The following is a 22,917-nucleotide window of genomic DNA, read 5'->3' on the forward strand; positions in this document are numbered from 1 at the left end:
TGTGTTAGTTATTATTATTTCCTATGCCAGTCTTTCTATTTGGAGCAGTGGTGGGCAATCTGCAGCCCATCACGGTAATCTGCTGGTGGGCTGCAAGACAGTTTGTTTACACTGACGGTCCGCAGGCACAGCTGCCCACAGCTCCCAGTGGCTGCAGTTCGCCGTTCCCCAGACAATGGGAGCTGTGAGAAGTGGCAGCTAGCACGTCCCTGCGCTGCTTCCTGCAGCTCCCATTGGCCGGGGAATGGCGAACCGCGGCCACTAGGAGCTGCGGGCGGCCATGCCAGTGGACGGTCAATGTAAACAAACTGTCTCGCAGCCCACCAGTGGAATACCCTGATGGGCCGCGTGCGGGCCACAGGTTACCCACCACTGATCTGGAGGAATCCCATTTTCAGTCAAAAGGAGTTCTGCAGGAGTACCGGAACAGATATTTTTGGTAATTTTTTTGAATCAGATTTCAGTTAATCTGAATTTTAACGGACAGCAGTTTTAGAAGTGTAAGTGTTACTAGATTAGACTATTCTAAAAATTGCAGTCTTCTTTTAGTAATTAATAAAGAAATGTAATTAATTTTTATGTGTTAATCTAATAACTGAAGATGTTGATAGAAATAGTATAAATTCTAGAAGTTCTGTTCTTCAACAATCATGCCATTACCAAATTACAAGAAGGTCTATAGATAACTTGCCTTTAATGTTTCAAGAGGTGGAGAGTCCATTTTCAATGTAAGTTCCATCTTAAATTATAACCACTTGCTGATTAAAACACTACATCCAAAATCTTAACAGGAATATTTAAATGTTATTTGGTTAAAATATATTACATTAGTTAATTTTATGGTGCCTGCTCTGTGATACCAGAACCACACACAGTATCTTGTTCTATAGAATAAAAGTTATTTGTAAACAATTTTAGCAGTGGGTGCTTGTGTTAAGGTATTTCTGTAATAACAGTGTCTGCTTTACAAGAATCGAATGTGTTTGTAATTAGATTTTATTAGAACATTAATACTTACAATTCTTGCTACTAAAATATTTGTGCTAGTATAATCTACTGAGAAGCATAATTCTTGTTAGAAATTCTGTAGTTAATCTTATCGATGTGTGACTGTTGTGCTTTAAGCACTTTAATTTTAACTTTTTTCCAGTTTTAATACTTACATCTAATCTTCTATAGACAAATTATTTTTAATAATTAAGGGTCTGATTGTGGAAATATCCTCAACTCTTAAGAGTTAGGTCAGTAGGAGGTAAGAGGGGGAGTAGATTGGGACAACGACCGTCTGGGGTGGGCAGGTTGGAACTGGAGGCTGATTTGGGGAGAGGGAAACTGGGAGAGTGAGTTTCGATGGGAGGGGAGACAGGTATTGACTGGGCAAGGAGAGTTGGACTGAGATCTAGTGGGACAGGGGAAATTAGGGGAGAGGAAACAGATCTGATGAGGAGCTGGAGCAAAGCGGGAGAACAGGAATTGACAGGACAAAGAGACGAAGATCTGGAGAGGGAAGGCTCTGAGATTGGACATGGAGCCCAGGGTGGGAGATTGGGACTGAAAGTAAGTGGAGATGGGGAATGTGAATAGTGGGATGTAACTGGAGGCCAGGGTGGGGAAGAGAGACTGACAGGGTGAGGAGCTTGGAACTGGGACTTGCTGGGCAAAGAGCTGAGGACAAGAAGCTGAGAGGTTGGGTGGGGAGTGGAACCTGGGAATGGCTGGATGAAAGAGACTGGGACTAGCATGAGAAGCCTGAGGAGTGGAGACTGGGACTGGCTACATAAGAGAATGTGACTGGGATGAGGAGCCAGGAGTAGGGAAGAAGCAAGACTGGGACAAGCACAGGTTGAAGGAGACCAGGCAGAAGGGGTCACACTTCGGAGAAATGGGCAGAAGAGTCTGTGCCCATTAGAGAAGACCTCTCCAGCACCTGGAATGGAATCCAAGATTCCTGAGTCTCACCATTCCTCTGCTGTCAAGAAATATCTGTAAAAGCAACTGGTAAAGTGTCCCATCTTGTCTAGTGCTGGCCCACATGCAGGATTACAACCTACTACAGCTATTATTTACGCCATTGGTTGAAGTGGCAGAGGTCTGTGTGGTGGATCTAAATGTTCCAACGATGCTGATGACCCATGTGCGTGTGAGTATGATGCCACAAAATAGAATTTTTCAGTTTACTTTTTTTAAAAACCTGGGAAATTACACACACACACACACACACACACACAGTCTCTCTCTCTCTCCCTCTCTCTCTCGGGAGGACATTGTTCATGTTGCAAAGTCAAGCACTCAGAAGCTAGAAAATGCCAGAATTAAGGTTGCCTTAATTCAGGCCCCTTGTGTATGCATTAACTTGCAGTCTTTAATTACATGATGACATACAAAGATCCCTGCCTCATTCAGTGAACAGGATGGACCTGCTCTGGGGATGAATTAGGGTTGTGTGTGTGTAGTGCAAGAGGTTGTGTGTGTGTAGTGCAAGTGTTTTCTGTAGGAACCCTGCTTCATTTGTTGCAGAAGTTGGAAAGTGTGGAGTGAAAGAGGCAGCAGGGTGGTGCAGGATCAGAGAGGTTGATCTCATGGTTATTGAATGCTGCCTCTGGACAATTGGAGTCTATCCCTGCCTCTGCCACAGAATTCTGTGTGATGTGATGCTAGTCAAGTCGCACCAACATTTTCATAGTTAATTACTAATTGTGTTCCTCATTTTCTGTGTGCCTGACTAGATATCCTGCAGTCTGATTTGCAGAAGTACTGAGTACATACAGCAGCACCTGCAGTCAATGAGAGCCTTTTTTGACATATATTGTAAAATGCTGTATAATGCTAAGTACTTTGAAAAATCAAGTCCTGAGTGTCTCAAATTGAACACCCAAAATTAGTGGATACTTTGGGACTTAATATCTCTGTACTTCCATTCCCCATCTGTAAAGTCGGAATAATACACCCTCATATGACAGAGATGTTGTAAAAATAATCCTTCTGGAGCATTAAGATTCTGTAGCAATGATCACCCCAGAAAAGCCCATCAGGAAATTAATAGTTCTGGCTTCAGAGCAGGGTTTGACTGGTGTGAAATAAAATAAGGCCTTGGGTCAGACATTGAATAATGAGGAAAAAACAAAATATTGAATAGCTGTCTATTAAGTGAGCACCATCCATTCTGTGCAGTGAATGAGGCAGGAGTCTTTGGGGGTGGAAATGGTGTGTGATCATATAATTAAAGACTCTATCACAATGCATATGTACAAGGGAGCTGAATTCAGTTTGCACAGGCAGCTTTAACTCTGGCATTTCCTAATGTTTGAGGGCTTGATTTTGCTACCGTAATAATAATCTTTTCACATAAATGTTTTGTGTTTGATATATGTATATTACAGTGTACAGGTGTCTTGATACCCCCTATTGGGGACACAGAAGACCTGCCACACTGATGGTGTCCCTAGAAGGAGGCTCCACTGAATCAGAATAATTCCTGTGATTTCAGGGATTAATTTCCATCCAGAGTTCAGAGGCAGTTTATGGAGGCACTACCATCTGTAAGCTAATTAAGTACAGCTGGGGCTATTTAGACTCAACACCTTGAAAGAATGCTGTGTTGGGCTGACCAGAAACCATGAAAGGGATCCCTGTGGAAAACATAGGAGCTACCATTTATGATTTATATTATTGTGGGGTTTTTTTTCCATTTATTGTTTGTTAAACTGCACAAAAGGAAAGTGCAGCTGGAGGCTTTCATCAGCCTGGTGCCACTTTGAGTTAAAACAGAACTCATACATTAATTGCTTGCCCACAGAGAGTAATTGTGTTTGAAACCTGAATCTCCAAGAAACTTTTTCTTGTTATTCTCTTCCTGATCCTGTACTTCATGCAGAAAACCTGCTAGTGGTTGTCTTTATTTACACAGAAAGCACCAGTTCTCTCTCTGAGGCAGACACCATGCCCACTGCTCAAGAGGAGTCATTTCCATTGTCATGACCTCCACAGTACCCACCCTGTCCTTATCAGCATCTTGCCTCACTTCCATTGACTTTAAGATGTTGACAACATTTTAAACTGACATTTAGTTTTTAATGAGCTGAAATGTTCACAGATCATTTTTCTGATCCTTCCCTATCTTTCTTCTAACTGCAGCACTGAGAGCCATTTTTCCAAAGAAACTTTTTCACAGTCTCTGTTTTCGTGGTGCAACTTTGCTCGTGCACTCTCTTGCATGTACTGTTTTGTGCGTTTGTATAAAAGATAGAATGGACACATCTGAAAAGAGCATTTCCTTGACTTTAGCATGCTAAGGGGAGTTTCATAAGTAGTTTCTACTGTTGTTTGTATGCACAAGAGATAATCTGCAAAAATGATTGGCACATAATTACACGCACACAACATAGAATAAGTTTGGAAAACTTGGTTCTGTACATTTTCTTTCAATAAAAATGTTGTAAGGGTCTCCTAAAGACTTTAATTTTGCTGAATTGACCTTAAGTTGAGCAGTCTTTATAAAGTAAAGAAGTTAGTTCCTCAAAAAAAAATTGACTGTAAGATTTCTAACTGTCTGCATAATGAGTACTTGAGTGATTTTTCCTGTTGTGTCTGAGAAGGTTATTTGAGTGATATCACACTGTTATAACCTACTTGGGCTGATTGACCTTGGCTTTTTAACAGTCCGAAATGTGATTATGTACAATGGTCAATAATAGTCTGATTTGTGGTCAAACACTATCTCAGTTAAGCATGAGCAACATCTTATAACGTAACCAGCTACATTAAGCAATGTTTCGTGCATGATTGGCTGCACATCTATTCATCACTTTTTACGGAGGTTTAGAAGTCTACCACCTATCTGAATTAGAGAGAGATACCGAAGTTATTTTAATAGGTGGAACTGCATTATCTTTAATTACATAGTAAATGCCATAAAATTCTTTAATCTGTAACAGTGTGAACTAAACTGGAAATTACTCGTCACCATTAAGCCAAACAATAATGTAGTTGATGTACAAATTTAGAGTTGTACTGCAGTTTATTTTATCAAAATGATTTAGGCACAATCATACAAGATTTTCTGTTTTAGAAAGATTAGTTTATGGATCATTAGTATCTTCCTTTCCCTATTGATCTGTTCATCAGGAAACAAAGCAAATGTGCAAGAAGGTAGATAAGATTACTGAAGAACCTAGAAGTTTCTAAGTATTACATCAATAGATTTGAACTAAGGTTGGTGTTGGTGGCCTGGATCATATAATTCAAAATTAGGTGACAAATGGGTTCCTGTATCTGAAAACTTGATTAATTCAAAGAATACAATTTATAAAAATTAAATTGAAGTAATCTTCTTTTAATTAAAAATCAGTACCTGAGAGAAATATCCTGCAATCATTCAAACATGGTAAATAAAACTTCTGATTGTTACAGATCATGCTAATTATATTGTGAATCTGAACTGCATGCCACACTGTTTAAGCCATTTAAGATCATACTATTTCTTTTTTGCATGTTGCAAATCAGACAGTTAATGGTTTTTTCTTAGATACGTTGATCATAAAAGGAATCTAGCAGATTTTCCAGTACTTAGCTGTACTACTTGCTCCTTTCTCTTTTCTTCGTGTCTGTGATGTATAATTAATCATAGATTACTTCATTTTGTTTCATTTCATTTACAACATTTATGAGCTTCACTTTGTCGGTATGAAATGCTTGTCCCCTTCTTTCCTTTCCAAAGTGGCGTAATTAGTGTTAGCATCTTTTTTAACAGGCTACATAAAGTTTAGTGGCTGGATTAAATCAAGTCATTAACATAATGTACTATACAATTTGCCCCTATCTCTTTTCGTTTCCAGTACATCAAAGTGCCACAGAGTGCCAGTATAATTGGGCCTTGCTAGCTTGTCAGGTTCAGTCAGGCTGATGGCTGCTGCTTTTACTAAAAAGCTTCCAGGCATGATAATTAATAGAGGGAAAAAAAGTCAGGGAAATGTAAAACTTTGGACAGTTCTCTATGAATATTTCATACATTTGAATAATCCGAAGTTAACATTATCAATTTGATGTATAATACATTGATTAAAAGCCTTGTTTCAGGTCCTCAAAGTATACATCAAAACTAGGAATTTGCATTTGCTTTGGCATAGTCTAAAAAAATTAACAATTGCCTTTTCTCTTCCATCCCTCCTCCCTTCACCCCCACCTCTGCACTTTATCATCTTGAGTAATAATATAGTTTTCAATTATCACAATAAAATTTACTGCTGTCAGCTTCCAAGTTATTTTAAAATGTGCCCGCAAGGCAATTACTGGCAAAAGCAATTTATACAACGGTGGTCCCGTTTTCCTTTAGGTATGTTTACATCTTTTTCCTTCATGGCAGATATTGTATGGGCATCTTGCTTGCACTAACAGTAGTTTAGTGAAAACTGTCATCATCAGTTTCTCCAAATGAAGATCTCATGATGTAATTAATTTGGATGTTACCGTTAAATAACAAGAACCAGCAATGCCAGGTGGTTGTGGTTCTGGTGTTCAGTAAAACGTGTTGTGAAAGGTTGAACATCCATGATTCACACAGTCAAATGTGCATAGTAAGAAGCAATAAACACTTTTCAATTTTTAATATGCTCCTTTTGGACTGGCATTGAATATCATTTATAAATTACGTGCATACATCAAAGGGGAGAATATATTTTTATCATTATAGTAGATGTAATGGGCCTGATTTTCATTGGGGCCTTGACCTGGCTTCCATTTGTGCATACAGGTCCTCTTGCATGTGCATATACTATACAGTATCACCCACATGTAAATTTGAAATATCTAATGTGATTGGATAGAACTTACCCATGTAAAACCTGGCACCTGCACACACAAATTTGAGACTCTCTGACTTGCAAATGCAGGTGTTACAACTCCAAATGGATGCTTACGTGCAGAGCTATTCATGCATAAGTGGAGGTGGGGCCTGAAAATCAGGTACGTTGGTCCAAATCCTCATCTAGTATAAATCGGTATAGCTCCCTGAGTCAGTTGAGCTGTGCTAATTTACACCAGCTGAGGATCTGGACCATTACATTCAATGTTAAAATCATGGCTGCCTTATTATGCCCCCCTCATTCTTCCTTCCTGCAGGACTATAATACATTCAGGTAACTCTGGCTGTATTTGCTTGAGCTCTAACACTGAGGATGGCAGGGTATTCAGCACTTTTGAAAATTTGGCTACTTATTTAGGTGCCTAAATATAGATTTAGGAGTTTCAGATAACTAAATTTTAAAATCTCGGCCTGACTCTGTCATGTGAGGCTGGTTCTTGTACTTAGTTCAAAATTTCATAAACCTTAGTGTTCTTTCATTTTCCACTTGTATTTCATTCATGATTTTTATCCTCCAGTAATACCTCTGTCTTGCCAGGATTTGACTTCAATCAGCATGCTCTCATCCAAATCCAGTCTTAGTCAGACACTGGGAAAATGTGAACACCGTACTGGCATGTATGGTGAAGGAAGAAATTGAATCCTTCAACCAGTACCATCTACCTGACTGAGTTTCTGAAAGCAAGCTATTAAAACTTCATGGTCAGTGTTTTCAAAGGCTGCTGACACATTTAAGAGAATAAGCATTAACCTCTGACCATACTCCATCATTAAGAGGTCATTGTTAGTCAATAAGATCAAAAAAGTACTAAAGCCAAAGTGAAAGGGTGAAAGAAGTGTGATGACTCCGGGTAATACCAAAATTATCTTTCAACAACTTTCTCAACAATCTACTCTGATAAAGGATTTGATGGACCCCACTTAAATAGATATGGTACCAGTGTCCACAAATTTCTTGAATGCGCCATAGCAAGGAAAGGGAATGAAGTTCATAGCAGTAAAAGGGTATTAGGTTTCAAGAAGGTATATGTCAGGAAATTGAAGTGTAATGCATACCAGAATTTAAAAGAATTAGCCAGTGAACTTACTGAACCACTGACAGCTATTTTTGAAAAATTATGAAGAACTGATCAACTGCCAGAAGATTGAAAAATAATTAAATATGGACTCAACCTTCTGAAAACAAATCAGATTGTAGGAGTTACCAAATGGTATGCGTTACTTCTGAAACTAGTGAAATAATGGAACAAATATTAAGAGGGAGGAAGCTGGGATAAAAAACACCATCACTAAACATCTAAAACCTAATGGACTGTGAATGGTAGGCTGTATTAATTTATGAAGAAATAATCTTGCCAGATGAGCTTAATTCTACTAAATAAATCAATTAGAAAATATTAGTAAAGCATCTGATACTACAGTACATCATGAAATCTTCCCCTCACAACTAATTCAAATGGCTTGCATAGGAAAACAGGCTAAAGAGCCTTCAACAACAACAAAAGTGATATAAGGAGAAGTTTCGAATAGCATTAGAAAATTTATTTAATAGCTTAATTGATTAATGAGAACATGGTGCAAAGAGCTTAAGAAAATTTACAGGTAATATTGGGCAGAAATATTGTAATACAAAGAAAAGGAGTACTTGTGGCACCTGAGAGACTAACAAATGTCTCTAAGGTGCCACAAGTACTCTGTTCTTTTTGCGAATACAGACTAACACGGCTGCTACTCTAAAACCTGTAATACAAGCTACCAAGTGAGTTTAAAAACATGGACAGAAAATAGCACATGATTTTCAACATGAAAAAACACAAGCTTGTACATTTTGAAGAAAAATACAACCGAAAACACAGATATTCACTTGGAAGAAAAAGCCTGGACAGCAATAATGTTGGAAAAGATCTCTAGATAATACTGAACAGTAATCTAGATGTGAATGTGCAATGCAATATAATCACCCAAAAATAAAAAGACGACTTGATTTTTTGTTCTTGCTGTTCAGAACAGACATATAGTGCTTCTGAATACAACTCAGGTTCAGCCACGCCTGGGATATTGTGGCCACTTCTGGGAATCTTGCACGTTGCTGTATTTTGGTGACTAAAGTATGTTACCTCCCCAGGCATGTAGATAGGGTGAGCTGAAGTTTATGAGAGTTGCTGTTTTCCTATAGGCTAAAAAAAGGTTGGGAAACTTTTGTTTTGTTTTGTTTTTTGGTTTTTTTTAATGACATGTTAAAGTTACTATTCTGATCAGCAGTGTTTAATTAGTCTGTTCCCTGGCACAACTGTCTCTACTTTTTGGTATAATACAGAGCTATCAAAAAGCTGGTCTGACTGCTGTTTTGACCTATACCTCTCCTTGAAAGTCTACATTTAAAAGTTAGGAAAAGAGAAAAGTACAAGATGCTACTCTGTACGACTGTAATATACAACACATAATTCTTGATAATGAAATTGACATTCTTAGAACTGATTAATTTATTTACAGTTTGTTCCTAGACAAAAAAGTAAAAGAAAAGAAAACCCATCGTAGATCCCTTCCACAAGTGAACAATTGGTAAGAGTGCTGAAGGTTCTGCTAAAGTATTGGCTAGCATGCCTTTGTTTGGTACAGCTGAGCGGTCTTCATTTTCAAATGAAAATGAAGAGAACTTTGTTTATGGTTGAACATTATTTCATAGTTTGAGAGACTGCCACATAAGAAAAATTTAATTATTTTTAACTATAGTAAAGAGTGAAAGACTGAGTATTTAACAGACATAACATCACCATAAAAAACAGCCGAAGAAGAAATTAATGGAAATGTTAATGTTCCCAGAACAAACTTTATTTCACCACATAAAAACTGCACTGGGAAAATTAACTAAATGATTAAATGCTTGGCAAGTATGTGGTGAATTTAAATAGATTGGCAGGGATATTTTATTTAAAACAATTCTGAAATGAAACACTAAATGATAGATTCCTTTATGGTTCACAAAGCCTGTGCTACGAGTCCACTTGCTTCAAGCTGCACTTTCGAAAGACTTAATAGTCTTTGGCCATAGAAAGACACCCAATTTCAGAATTAAAAAAAAAAAAACAAATGGTAAAACATTTGGAAGTAAGCAATTTTGACTAGGTTTTGAAAGAAGAGCATAGTGCCTTGGAAAACCAAACCATGCCCATTATCTTAATTGCACCACTGTGACTTGTGCTCCTTTTTAAACACTAGACTGTGGAAGTCTATGACCAACTAGAAGAGCTTGCCCCAGACAGAGTAAAATGTTTGCACCAAATGCCACTGAGGAAAAATCGTAGAACAAAATATGTTGCAGTAGAATTTGAGGATCTGAAAAGGACAGCACCAAAGATAGGTGAGAGTGAAGGGAAAAAAATATCTCCTTGAGATACAAGTTTAAAGCCATTTATTTTTTGTTTTTGCTGCTTTTTTCTGAGAAATTCTGGCTTAAAAAAACATTATTGAGGTTTTACTGATTTGTTTCTTCATGCAAATTTTGAAAGTGTTGGAACTCCCTTAACCTGGCTCGTTGCTCCAGAAGGAGGGGGATGGTGACTTGGTAACCATCTCTCCTTCCAGAGCAGCGAGTCGGGTCCAGACTCCAACTAGAAGGTTTTTCTCAACTGCTACATCATGGTGGCGCAGAGCCACTGTATTGAGACCATCACCATGAGTATAGAGGCCACTGCATCCTGTGAGTTTCAGGCATCTAGGGGCCCTTTGCTTTCAGTTTTTACTGATTTTTCACTCTTTTTAAAATTTTTGTGATAAACATTGATAAATTCCTGGGAAATTTTAAACAAAATAAAAACCAAAAGTAAAGGGCTTGGATAGAAGTACTGATAAATGGTTGTACAGTCAAAATGGAAATTGACACGAGCTGCAGTTTCTCTGTTTCAGACGGGACATATAAAGATTTGGTAAGGTGCCTTTAGATGAAAAATAGCAGTTATGTACACACTATGTCAGAAATTATAGTATATTTTTGGTAAATTCCAGGTAAAAGGAGAATACTATAATAACTAGTATAATTTGGATTTAACTTTAACAAGGAAGCCAGTGGTTATAAGTAACCTCTTGACTAGTTGGACTCTACTAGTTGATTAACCATTAAAAACATCTATTAATCATTTATTAACCCTTTATAAACATACCCTTAATGAAAAGTGTGACCAAAAACACTATTTTTAATTATATTGGATTCCTTCTGAAATTCTTGAAGGCTTTTTCATAAGGGTGAAGAAGCAGTAATTGGGTAAAACACTTATGCCTAAATTGGTAACGAATGAATGTTTTCTGGAAAACTGGAGCCCATAAGTGGCTGACTTACTTTATGTTCTGTGGCATCAAGTTTTACGCAGAATAAAAATTGAATGTATAGTAATGGGTGCACATCAACACTGCTTAGTCACCCATTCAGAGGGACTAAATCTTTTTTTAAGCATCTGCCAAAATCTACACCTGGAGAGCAAATGCATGATACTCAAGTTCTGCTCTGGAAAAAAGGGTTTGTACAAATAGCTTTGTGAGATTCTGTATTTATTTTGTTGCAGTTATATGCAGATAAATTATAATAATTTTACAAGTCCAAAAAAAGTTTTGGATTTTTCCCTAAATATAGCCCTAAAAAACACTATCTAGAATTTGAATTTTCTCCAGCTCTCATACCATGTGTAATAAAGAGTCGTTAAATGGAATATTAACAATTTTGTTGGTGATACATAAATTCAGAATAGAATCCAGCTCACTCTCTCAGCTGTATTGGCTCTGCTCCACTGACCGGAAAAGAAAATAGTGTGAACTTACTTTTGTCATTAATTCGGACTTGGAATAAATGAGGAACAGGTGTACTGAGCAATAAGCTGCTATTTACATAATCACTTTTCATAGTACTAAGATGTACTCTTACTAACTGAAAATGTGCTGTTTGATAATTCCTTCTATGTATTTTCTTTATACTGCTTTGTAAAGAAACTAGCATGCAAAATACATAGATTTTAAAATATAAGCCCCATTTTTCTCTTCTCCCCCCACCCTTCAGAGTTAGGCCAGAGGTCTGGTATCTGCATTTGGGAAAAGAACATGGGGCATTCAGGTTTGTTGTCTTAGTTTCTTTTTTATAAGATATAACTACTTCATATTTTATCCTGAATGTCATTGTAAACAGCTGGCACACGCATTCTGTAACCTCAACATTGCCTAACTCCCTACAGACAGAAAGTACACAAGTGAGAGCTCTTTTATTAGGCAATCTTTTGCATTTCATCCATTAATATCTAAGGAGTCCTCCTTGCTTTTGAAATTAAAGGTAACTGAAGCCCACAAAGCATTTGCAATAATTTTCATGCTTGAATAGATGGTACTGAGGTGTCTAATTGACTATTGAGGTTGATGCTTAGTACTTTACTGTCATTTCATCCCGTTCTTGAAAAATGAGTGGTCAGTGTTTTACCATTGAAAAATCAAATTACTCTCTTCCTTGTGCTAGGCTGCAGTACAGAAGTGTGGGTTCCAACTGCACTGTTACAGTAACAATTATCTTTGCTGCATGCATAGCACTACTTGGAGGGGAGGAGGGAGCATTACAAAGCCACTGGAGCTTGTAAACACTGCAAATCAAATAATTCCAGATATTTATCTTTTTTATTTATTCCCCTTTAAAGATTATGAATTTTAAAAGTTAAAAACTGGCAACTAAAGGCAGAATCGAAGGGGAATGTGGGAAGAAAGCCTAAGCATAGCCAAGCTCAGGAGGAATCCCAAACAGCGTTTTATGTTGTTACATAAAGTTAACAGCAAAAGCAAACCACATAAAGGAAGGAAGTTTGGACAATATCCTCTGTGTGTCTGAGAACAGTATTCGGAGCAAAGTGCAAATGCCTCCTACTTATACATAGGTTTAATGCCATCATTAATGGTCATTTAGTAAGTAGAGTTTCAGATCCCCACAGTACCTTTTAGAGTATTTTCTAAGGTATTTGGTGTACAAGATGAAATGTAGAAAAGTTTTGGTTATGTGTAAACTGTTGGTGAGTTTCAGAGTAGCAGCTGTGTTAGTCTGTATTCACAAAAAGAAAAGGAGTACTTAGGCACCTTAGAGACTTACAAATTTATTTGAGCATAAGCTTTCGTGAGCTACAGCTCACTTCATTGGATGCAGTCAGTGGATGCACTGAATGCATCCAATGAAGTGAGCTGTAGCTCACAAAAGCTTATGCTCAAATAAATTCGTTGGTGAGTGTGTATTAGAGGTCCCCCTCTATGCAATCCACAGAAAATAGGAGTTGTTAGAGCCCCCCAGCTATAGTTTTGACTCTTTAGCTCATGCTATATCTACTCATGCATTTAGCTTTGGCGGTCCCCAGTTCAGTCCCCTGTGTGTAAGCAAAGACAGTTCACCCTCTCATATGTGCTTAAGGAAATACTGTGACTAGTGGGGTCTATTTCTGTGCAGTGTTTTATAAGGAAATAAACTTGACAAAGAATGCTAAATGGGGAGCTAATTCTGGGCTCAATTATGCCTTATAGATACATACATGCACACACACACTCCACGTAGGGAACAGTGCAGAATCTCACTGCCCCTAAAGAGCCCCTCAGCATGCAAGAGGAGTGAGCCCTCTGCATAATTCATTAGATAGGTACAATGTGTAGTCCCTTCTGCAACAGCCCAGCTCTCCTGGCTAATTTGGATGAGGAGCAGGGCTGTGTCCCTGTTTCCTCCCTGCCTTCAGCCCCTCTTTTTTTGGGGGGGAGGAGGAGCAAGGGAGGGCAATTTACAGGTAGCAGTCCCTGCCATTTAAGAGAGCTCAGGTACTACAGCGTAACTGGTCCACTGTACAGGAGGCTCCTTACTGCACACATTCAAGGGCCAGGTGCAATTTGATTTTTTTCTTTATAGAATGAAAAACAGTACTCCCTTAACAAAACTCATATAATGAGTCCTATTTATAGAAATAATTCCTTAGTCCTAGTCTACTTCTTCGCTCATGTGAGAGGTGGATGCCCAAATCTTTCTTTTTCGTTAACCCCAGATTTTATATATTAGCCTTTGTGTTTAGGGGAAAAAATAAAGTCAAATAAGCTGGACACCTAAAAATTGCAGTCAAGGAAATTTCATTCTTTGTTGAGATATTTAGGACAGCCTCATCTAAATCTTATTTTATATCTAACTTAGGTAGTATCTCACCTCTAGTATTTAAAAAGTCAGAGCTGAGAAATACAACGTAAGATGAAGATAATTACTCACAGCGTCATTTTGACAAAGAATCTAATACTGGCATTCTGACAAATAAGACAGCTGAAAACTCTGCATGAGTCACTTTTACCTCAAGAGTCTACACGGATTTCATTTTTTTGGCTAAATATCAAACATCTACGTTTGATACTTTGGTAGAAATTTAAATTTGTACGTGAATTTACAGACATGAAAATCTTAATTAAATAATGCAGTTGAAGTAAGGAAATATGATTTTGACAGATTTGTGCTCCTTTAGGTTTCCTGCATCCATTCCTACAAGCCTACTCTCAAATTATTTCTCTCCGTGAAGAACTTTGCCACCAAGGCACAAGAAGAGTGTATATTTTCCATAGTAATAGTTTGACTCTCCATCTGGCAGACAGCTAATATAAAGAAAGGGCACATGGATACCACCTTCTCCCACAGGTTACCATAATTTCCAAATGACTAGTTAAAGCAAAAGGGGAGAAAGCTAGAGCAGTATTTGAAGAAGATTCCTTCTAAGTATAACTTGTATTAGTGTTCCATGGCAGTGATTGAAGAAGGATAATTCTCATTTCATTTCAGGTTTCAGAGGAACCCCGTGTTAGTCTGTATTCGCAAAAAGAAAAGGAGTACTTGTGGCACCTTAGAGACTAACCAATTTATTTGAGCATGAGCTTTCGTGAGCTACAGCTCACTTCATCAGATGTGTACCGTTTCCACGGTACACATCTGATGAAGTGAGCTGTAGCTCACGAAAGCTCATGCTCAAATAAATTGGTTAGTCTCTAAGGTGCCACAAGTACTCCTTTTCTCATTTCATTGACCATTGTTTCTGCAAAATCCCAACCAAGAGATCTTTTTTTAAATTGTGCATTTAATAAGGGTCTGACAGATGAGAGTGCTACTAAGAAACTGAAATTTTTATCTTTTATCTCAATCACATGATCTTGGTCAGGGTGGTCAAAGGAATTATTGCTGTCATCTGTTGAGTGAGTATCTACTGGATCCAGACTGTTGGTTTGTTAACAGAACCATGGTTCACATTGTCATGCATCTCTCATCAATAAAATCAATCAGACTGGCATTCTTGTGGCAACTGTCAGAGGGAGGTGAAAAAAACCCACTGTTTTATTTACTTTTCAATCACTTTTGCTTACTCAGGTGTTAGCTGTATTTTGAGCTGTGAAAAAAAACAGGTTTTTAAAGAAAATAATAGTTATTTTTTTCAGTGTTATTGGGTTTTATCATTGGGTTTTTCATGAATTATTGATCTTGTCACTCACTTGTATTTGCATGCATATAACCTATTTGAAAGTGTTTTGTTACTAGAAACATTAATCTCTAATTTATTATTGTAAATACTAATTTCAGCCTGTGTTCTAAAAAGTAAAATCTAAAAAAGGAGTGATGAGAACTTCAAGGTTAGGCCGGTTAGGAAATCATAAGAAAGTTGTAGAACGTTCTACCTTTTAAGAAGGTAATTGGTGAAACAGATGTTGCTAACAGGAAGAATCAACGGGCACTGCATATGGAAAAGAGGGTTGTGGATTGAGCTGTGAACTATTAGGAAGCTTGGTTTGCTAGAATCTAAAACCTCAGGAAGGAGGGGAAAGCAGGGCCAGCTCTAGGTACCAGCAAACCAAGCCTGTGCTTAGGTCAGCACTTTTCAACGGGATGGCACTCTGGCCCTTTTTTTTGCACTTGGGGCGGCAAAAAACCTAGAGCCGGCCCTGGGGGAAAGGCATCTGATATCATGGTTCTGTGTAAAGCTGGCTGGCTTAGCTTGTTTTTCAGGCTTCAGTTTTCAGTATTGAATTTACTAGCTGGTGGTTTTTCATTCAGTCAGTCGTGAATGTGAATAGTAGTAAATGTATTACTGCAAAACAATGGACAAAATGAGTGATTTAAAGGAAAGGTTGAGTCAGTATTCCCTGTATATACTCCCCAGACATATTTAAATTCACAAGTCTGCTAGTAGTTGCTGCAAGTGAAGAAACAGAAAAAATGAAAGGAAGAATTAAAATAATAATAAATAAAATAAAATAATAAATAATTAAAATAATTATAATAATGCATTAATACAAGTTGGTTGGTAAAAAGAAAAGAAGTGCCTACTGCAACATTTATGTGAGTGGGCCTTTGTCCGAAGAAAAGGGTGTTGCCCCTGTAAGGCCTCAGAGCAGGTGGCACGAAGATGGAAAATTTACAGGGATGGAGAGGAAGCAGTTGGGGCCAGGTTAGGACAAGGTCACTGCATTGCTCTTCCTGTTGACCAGAAGCGCGGGAGAAGTATTTATATCCCATGCAGCCTTGTAGAGGCCCTCCTTTACCAGGATCGGGGTGGCAGCATCCACCCAGGCATGAACTTGGCAAAAGGACATGTTGTGGACATTAGGCTAGCTGCCCTTTTCCTTGAGGGGCTCAGAAGGAATTATTCCCCTCACTGCCATATTGGCCAAGGTGGTTGGGTTTTTTTGCCTTTGCCATAGCTAGTCTGGAGTAGAGTAGGGGGGTTAGGTTATAATGTCGCAACTTCATACATAAAACTTGTGGAAGATGTTCGGTTCAGGTATTCAGTATGCAAGGGATATCGGTTGTTGAATAAAATGCTTTGGAAAATGATTTGAAGGGAAGCATCCCTTAAGAGAACCAAATAAGTGGGAGATTAGTCTTCATCAGGGAGCTGACCCTGCCCCTCCCCCTCCTTTTTCTGGCCCCCTTTAAGGGAGTTGAGGAAAGGGATTTTGAGGAGTTCTACATCTGGGTAGTGGAAAACAAACTCCTATCGTTCATGCACTGTACAATTGGTTGCCAGGTTCTCCCAGATAGTATAAGTGAATAAAGTTATGCCCTTATTAAACCACATCCATGACTTCCTGTCTTCTGGCATGGACAGACAATGAGAAATGACTCCGTAATGGACAGAAACATCCAAGCAGATTACTGCCTAAAACTGTTGATTCTGAGGGTGAAATCTTGGCCCTTTGGAGTTATCCCATTGATTTCACTGTGGTCAGGATTTCACCCTGGGTCTGTAAAGAAACTGTAGAATATAGTGTACTAGTTGCTGTAGATGTCATACAAGAGTGCATAGAAACATATTCCAGGTTTGTCTTTGCTGTTTGCTCAGACAAAAGAAATTCAATGAAAAAGTCAAGAAATAAATGCAACTACTCTAAACTTCTGATGTCTTAGTATTCAGCGCATTACTTAAACCTTCTTGAAAAAAGAAGCAATATCTAACACAGTCCTAAAGCACACTGTGGGAGTTCAACGATTCTTCTAAGTTCATCAGCCTCATTGGCCCAGAACTTCAACTGGTGTCAATTGGTGTATTTCTAGCTGAAGTCAGTGAAGCTATGCTTATTTACAAGGGCTGAGGATCTGGCCTGTGTTTGGGTTTGTTTGTTTTTCCCTTGAAGTATAGGAGAACTGAAGCCCCCGTCTCCCAGTAATATTCAATGGCACTATAATATAAATTTTTATAATAGTATCCAAACACCATATGTATATTGAAATGAAGTCTGAGGAGGATTTCCAGCAATGCATAGCACACAGCTTAAATTACAAAGGTCTCTCCAGAGAGGCATTAAACTTGACTTGACAGATCACAGACTGATGGCAATATTGTTTCATTCTTAGGTATCTAAATATAATAAAAATGCTCCTATATACAACTAGAAGCAACATGTAACTGAACTACCCTAACACTAATACCATACACTATTGCAAGCCAAAATCCTGAAATATTAAATTATGTTTCATTGGTTTAATAAGTCTATCAGTAGCATAGATTGTTCTATCATTACTGCAGCAACTCATATAATCCATTGAAACATTTCTTAAATTTGTTTTATTACTACATCAACAACAAAATATCTAGTTTCCATCAAAGCAAAATTATTATATACTGGACCCTCGCTAGAACGCGGGATTTGGGATCCATGCACGTTAACGCGGGGACCTCGTTAAAATGAATTCCAATTAAAGTAATTAAATTTGGGATCCAGGGCCGTGACCGCGTTATATGCGAATTCGTACTATATACTCGCACGTTCTAGCGAGGGTCCGGTGTAATTGGTCATGATAAACTAGTTATTTTTCACTGTAATTAAACCTAATAAGTGGGCTGTGGAGAATAAAGAAAAATCTAACACTTAGGGAAACAGAAAAATATGAATATATATTTTTCTGCAGCCTAGTACCAAAGATTGTAGTTTAAAACTTCATTCATAGCTGATATTAGTTGTGCCATTTATTTTTATTTATACGAACTTTGTGGTTTTTATACTAGTAGTGAAATATGACTTCAATACTAGCTGTTAGTCTTTAGCAGTTGCATAGTTTGATTTGCAAATGTAAATTATCTTTTAAAAAAATCAGCGTATGTTCTCTTTAATATACACTGTGTTGCATGCTTCATAATAATAAAACCATGACTCTAAATATTCTTTTTTAAAGTCTAGAACAATTCATTTATTTTTCTTCTAATTTTGTAAGTGCAACTTACTATTATTTGTCGCCTTAAAAATTAGAAAGCAGTATGCCATCAATAGGTGGATTTTCCCCTCTCCTCTGTTTGAAAATGGAAACTAATATAAATGTTTTTTTCCTGTAGCATACTATTACAAATGCTAAGTATGTCAAACAAAATTTTAAGTTATGTGAAAAGATTTGATAATACAGTATATTTGGTTTTCACTTATAAACTATTGTATGTGTACAAACTAGTTTGACATAACTGCTAAATATGTTGGGGGGGGAGAACCCCTTAGAATATCACTTTAAATGCATCTGCTAATATATCTGTACAATGGAAAAAGAAAAGAGTTGTTTCTGTAGTAAAATTAGACAATAGAGCCAATTTCACTTTTTTATGCATGTGAATGTAGAGTGCTTGAGGTTATTAGTTGAAACCGAGTAACCTTTCTTGGCTTTCATCTCTTTCTTTTCAAATTTGAATATGAAAAGCATATTCAAGTCAAAGACCATCACTTTAATGACATTTGGCAGTCATTTGATTTATTAGGCTTTAGAAAAAAAATTCCTTTAAATATTTCATCATACTATGCTAATCCTAGGAATATTGCCAGCTGAAGCCATGTACCTGTATTAGTGGAGACAGAATGGTGTGGAATTTTCTCTGTCATCCTTGTAAAATTTCCATGAATCTACTGAATAATAAAACAACGTTATTGAAATATTCAGATTTGGGTTTTTAGTTAAAGTGTCTTAGGATACATAATAAAAGAAAATGTCTTTTGAAGGAGGGGGTAAAATTACTTCATCAAATATTGAAAGGGCTTGACAGCAATGAAAATTTTTCTTTATGAAGGATATTTTTACAATAGGATACTCATGCTTTTCAATGTGATTAATTATATAATATGCTTTGAAATGCATCAGCAACCACCATAATGTGGGTGAATTTGCTGTTCTTACACTGAAGTCTAGAAAACTGATCTTCTAAACAGTCTTATTTTTGAATTTTATCATTGTTACTTCAGATGATTTGAATTTAGAACCAGAAGTCTTCAAACACCATATAGGAGAAATAGTCATTAATGCAGATAACAACTTAAAAAAAAAAAAGTTTAGAAAAACTTGACAGTTGTGAACTGTGAGGAGTTCTATTTGCTCTTTGAAGAACAGAATCTCATCCTTTGAATGTTCATCTGTGTAGTCTAATTCTGAAATCACAGTGGTTTTTCTTTCTTTGAAATCACAGAGTTATTCAAGGAAATGTTTGTTTGCCCCTTTGTTATGTTTGACACCTAAACTCTCCGTAGTAGGGTACAGTACATTATAAAGTTAACAAACAAAACAAACCTACTCAAAAACCTGCCAAGATTACAAAAATTGCAAAGGGGTACAAAGCAACAGTTTCAAATATAAAATGTCAAAATGTCAAAATTAAGACAAAAATATAAGGAAAAAGAAATTATGTTGAAGGCCAATTTAGAGTTTTTAAATATACTATCAAAATATTCATTTAAATATTAATTTAACTAGACTAGGTGAGTTTAATATGTGAAATTGAGTGACCCATAAGTACTGTATTACTTCATGTGACATCATATGTTTTAGATCAGATCTAGTTTAATAGCAATGCAATCTTCAGTAGGCATATAGTGATAGTCATCCAATTGGAAAAGTATGATCCATAATATTGTTGAGACTTTTCAAGTGGGTTACTAAATGATGATAAATGTATATACAACACCTTTGCTACTGTACGACTGCTATGGAAGTATTTTCATTCTCAAATAAAAATGAGGAGTCTATTGCAAAAACAGTTAACTGAAAACACGGGGGCATTAGAACCTCAGTGTATCTCTGTCATAATAAATCATGTTCTACTGTACAAAACATCCCAGTGACTTACATGTTTGTTTGTTCAAGTTGACATTACAAGAAATATGGTGTGTTTATGGTTTGTTTGTTTGTTTTTTAAAACAGCCAATAGAAAAAATTCGGATTGAGATTATATCCCTAAGTCTCACTGATTCCCGAGTTGCAATGGATGACACAATACAGCGACTGTTTGTAGAATGCAGATTCTACAGTTTCCTTGCAGAAGAGACACCAGTGTCCCTTCCTAAACCAAAAAGTGGACAGTGGGTCCACTACAATTTTAGCAATGGTAAGTATGATATATTTATGAACACTCTCATGACTTCTATTAAACTCAGTCCTATAGAAAATGTTTAATAAATTCTGATTCCTTAACACTCTTGATTACAGTAAAGTTGGATATTTCAGTTGTATCTGCCATTTCTAAATATTCTTTTAGAAAATAGCACAGATGCCATACAAGATAGATAGATATGTATAGGGGTTTATTTCTGCTGGTGCAGATTCTCATAGCTGCTTTGAAATCAATGAAGCTATGACAATTTACATCAGGCGAGAATGTGTCTCTGAAAATGGAAATACCTATAGAATACCAGAGACTAAATTATCTTTATCATGTTTTAAACAAAGTGTTTAACCATCACAGTGCAAAAGAGGCTAAACCACCCAGAAAGTCATTAATCAATAGCATCGTATGGAATTCCAACATCCAAACACAAGTTTAATTAGAAATCGTATAATTAGATGTGCCTATATCTTTGGAACACACAGCATTGTTTTAAGCATAATCTCTTTGCCAAACAGGAAGTTATTCCTGCTGCTAATATTTTGATTGTGAGTCTTGAATTCTCAGTGACTTCACATTATCTCAATCTCGAAACTTGATGTACTTGCTGCATTTTTTTCTATTTAACTACAAAAGTCTATTAATATATTATTACTCAGTCCAAGCTTCAGTAATGTGATGTGGACTTAAATTTGAGTGCTTGAGGTCTTCTCTAACTAAAGTACATAGGAACAGGTCAACAGATGTGATCGTTTTGGCAAACTGGGGAGATACCTTTAAACTGAAATTAGATAACTCTTTTTTGGAAACCAAAATATATAATAAGTATATAACCAATATATAATGGCCTTTATTAACAGGTATAAGAATGAGTGATCTTATGTACTATAATCCCTAAAGCACATTAATGGGGCCCTTAATATACGAGGCCTACACTACTTTTAGAAGTGCTGATTCAGTAAAGTTGGACTGTTAGACTAACATCAGGTAGCAAATGAAGAAAGAAATAGACATATTGGGTGAAATCCTGGCCACATTGACGTCAATGGCAGAACTTCCTTTGACTTCATTGGGGCCAGGAGCTGAATCACAATGGTTGTCTAAAGACTGGGGGAAAAAAGACATGGTTTGGTGATATATGTAAAAAGATTAGCAGTAGGACAGTTCTATACTGTACTGACAATCTGTATAAATAATATTGCAATTTCTAATAATTTTTTGGTGAATGTCAGTATTGGGTGTTTTTCTTTAAATCCCAGGTCTGGAGTCATGTGATTATGTGAGAATCTCAGCTTTCATTTAAAAACTTTTTAAAAGTTTCTAAGGCTTATGATTGCTAAACACTAAAGACCCAAATATCAGAATCCAGAATTTATTATTTTTTAAAATCTCATTAGTTTTGAAATCAGTATCATGACTTTTGGGGATCTGACTTGTGATTTTTGAATGATTGGGGTTGGCAATAATGCATTTAATTGTTTTTAACTTTACTAATCGAAACCTGGGATATAACAACCCTGGTTTTCCATTTGCAGTTGTAATGTAAAACTGTTTTTAACTTAGAATATCCTAGCAAATAATTCTTTAGAAATACTTTTTGTCTTAATGGCTACCATGTTCTAATTTGCAGCACTTTTCCAATATGGTTGACTTATTCTCGCTAGTGTTTTACTTCGATAACTGGTCCTCTAATTTCTACTTAATTCTAGCTTTGCGTATAAGGGAAAAGTCCTAATAAATTTGCTGTTTGATAATGTCAGTGAGGAGGCCAATAATCTAATAGTAATGAATTCTCTTTGTGTGTGTGTGTGTGTGTGTGTGTGTGTTTACTATAGCTTTATTCCGTCTCTTATTCATACCTAATTAGATTTGAGTATGTAGAATATTTGGGGTTAATTGAATATTTTCTTTAATAAAAATGAGATTTATATGGAGAGAAAGAAATGTACTTTGAGCTTAGAGGCAAGCTAATAGTATTCTAGATTTTGTATGAAAAAAATCATAGTAAACCCACAAGTAATTTAAGAAATCATTAATTCTGGTAAATAAAACCTTATTGAGTTTTTATTATTTTATTTATAACTGAAGAAGTGTTACATTTTTGTTTTTTAAATGTCATTATGTCTTAGCTGACATAGAATGATCTATTGGAATCTTTAATAAGCAACCGTTATTTTAATTATTTAA

At 36.6% G+C, this 22,917-nt stretch overlaps 1 protein-coding gene across 7 annotated transcripts in view; it reads left to right on the forward strand.

Annotated features, from left to right (window-relative positions):
• Positions 1 to 22,917, forward strand: part of RPGRIP1L (RPGRIP1 like) — a 141,483-nt gene that overhangs the window by 92,355 nt on the left and 26,211 nt on the right. For 6 of the 7 annotated variants that reach the window (XM_075118351.1, XM_075118350.1, XM_048816996.2 and 3 more), the window contains one exon: positions 20,550 to 20,733. In XM_075118351.1, the coding sequence (XP_074974452.1) occupies positions 20,550 to 20,733 (184 nt within the window). Of the gene's footprint in view, positions 1 to 2,021; positions 2,141 to 20,549; positions 20,734 to 22,917 lie in introns of those variants that run through there. The other variant, XM_075118353.1, reaches the window with a different exon arrangement.

Source organism: Caretta caretta, chromosome 12, assembly GCF_965140235.1.
Source record: "Caretta caretta isolate rCarCar2 chromosome 12, rCarCar1.hap1, whole genome shotgun sequence".
NCBI classification, from domain to species: Eukaryota; Metazoa; Chordata; order Testudines; family Cheloniidae; genus Caretta; species Caretta caretta.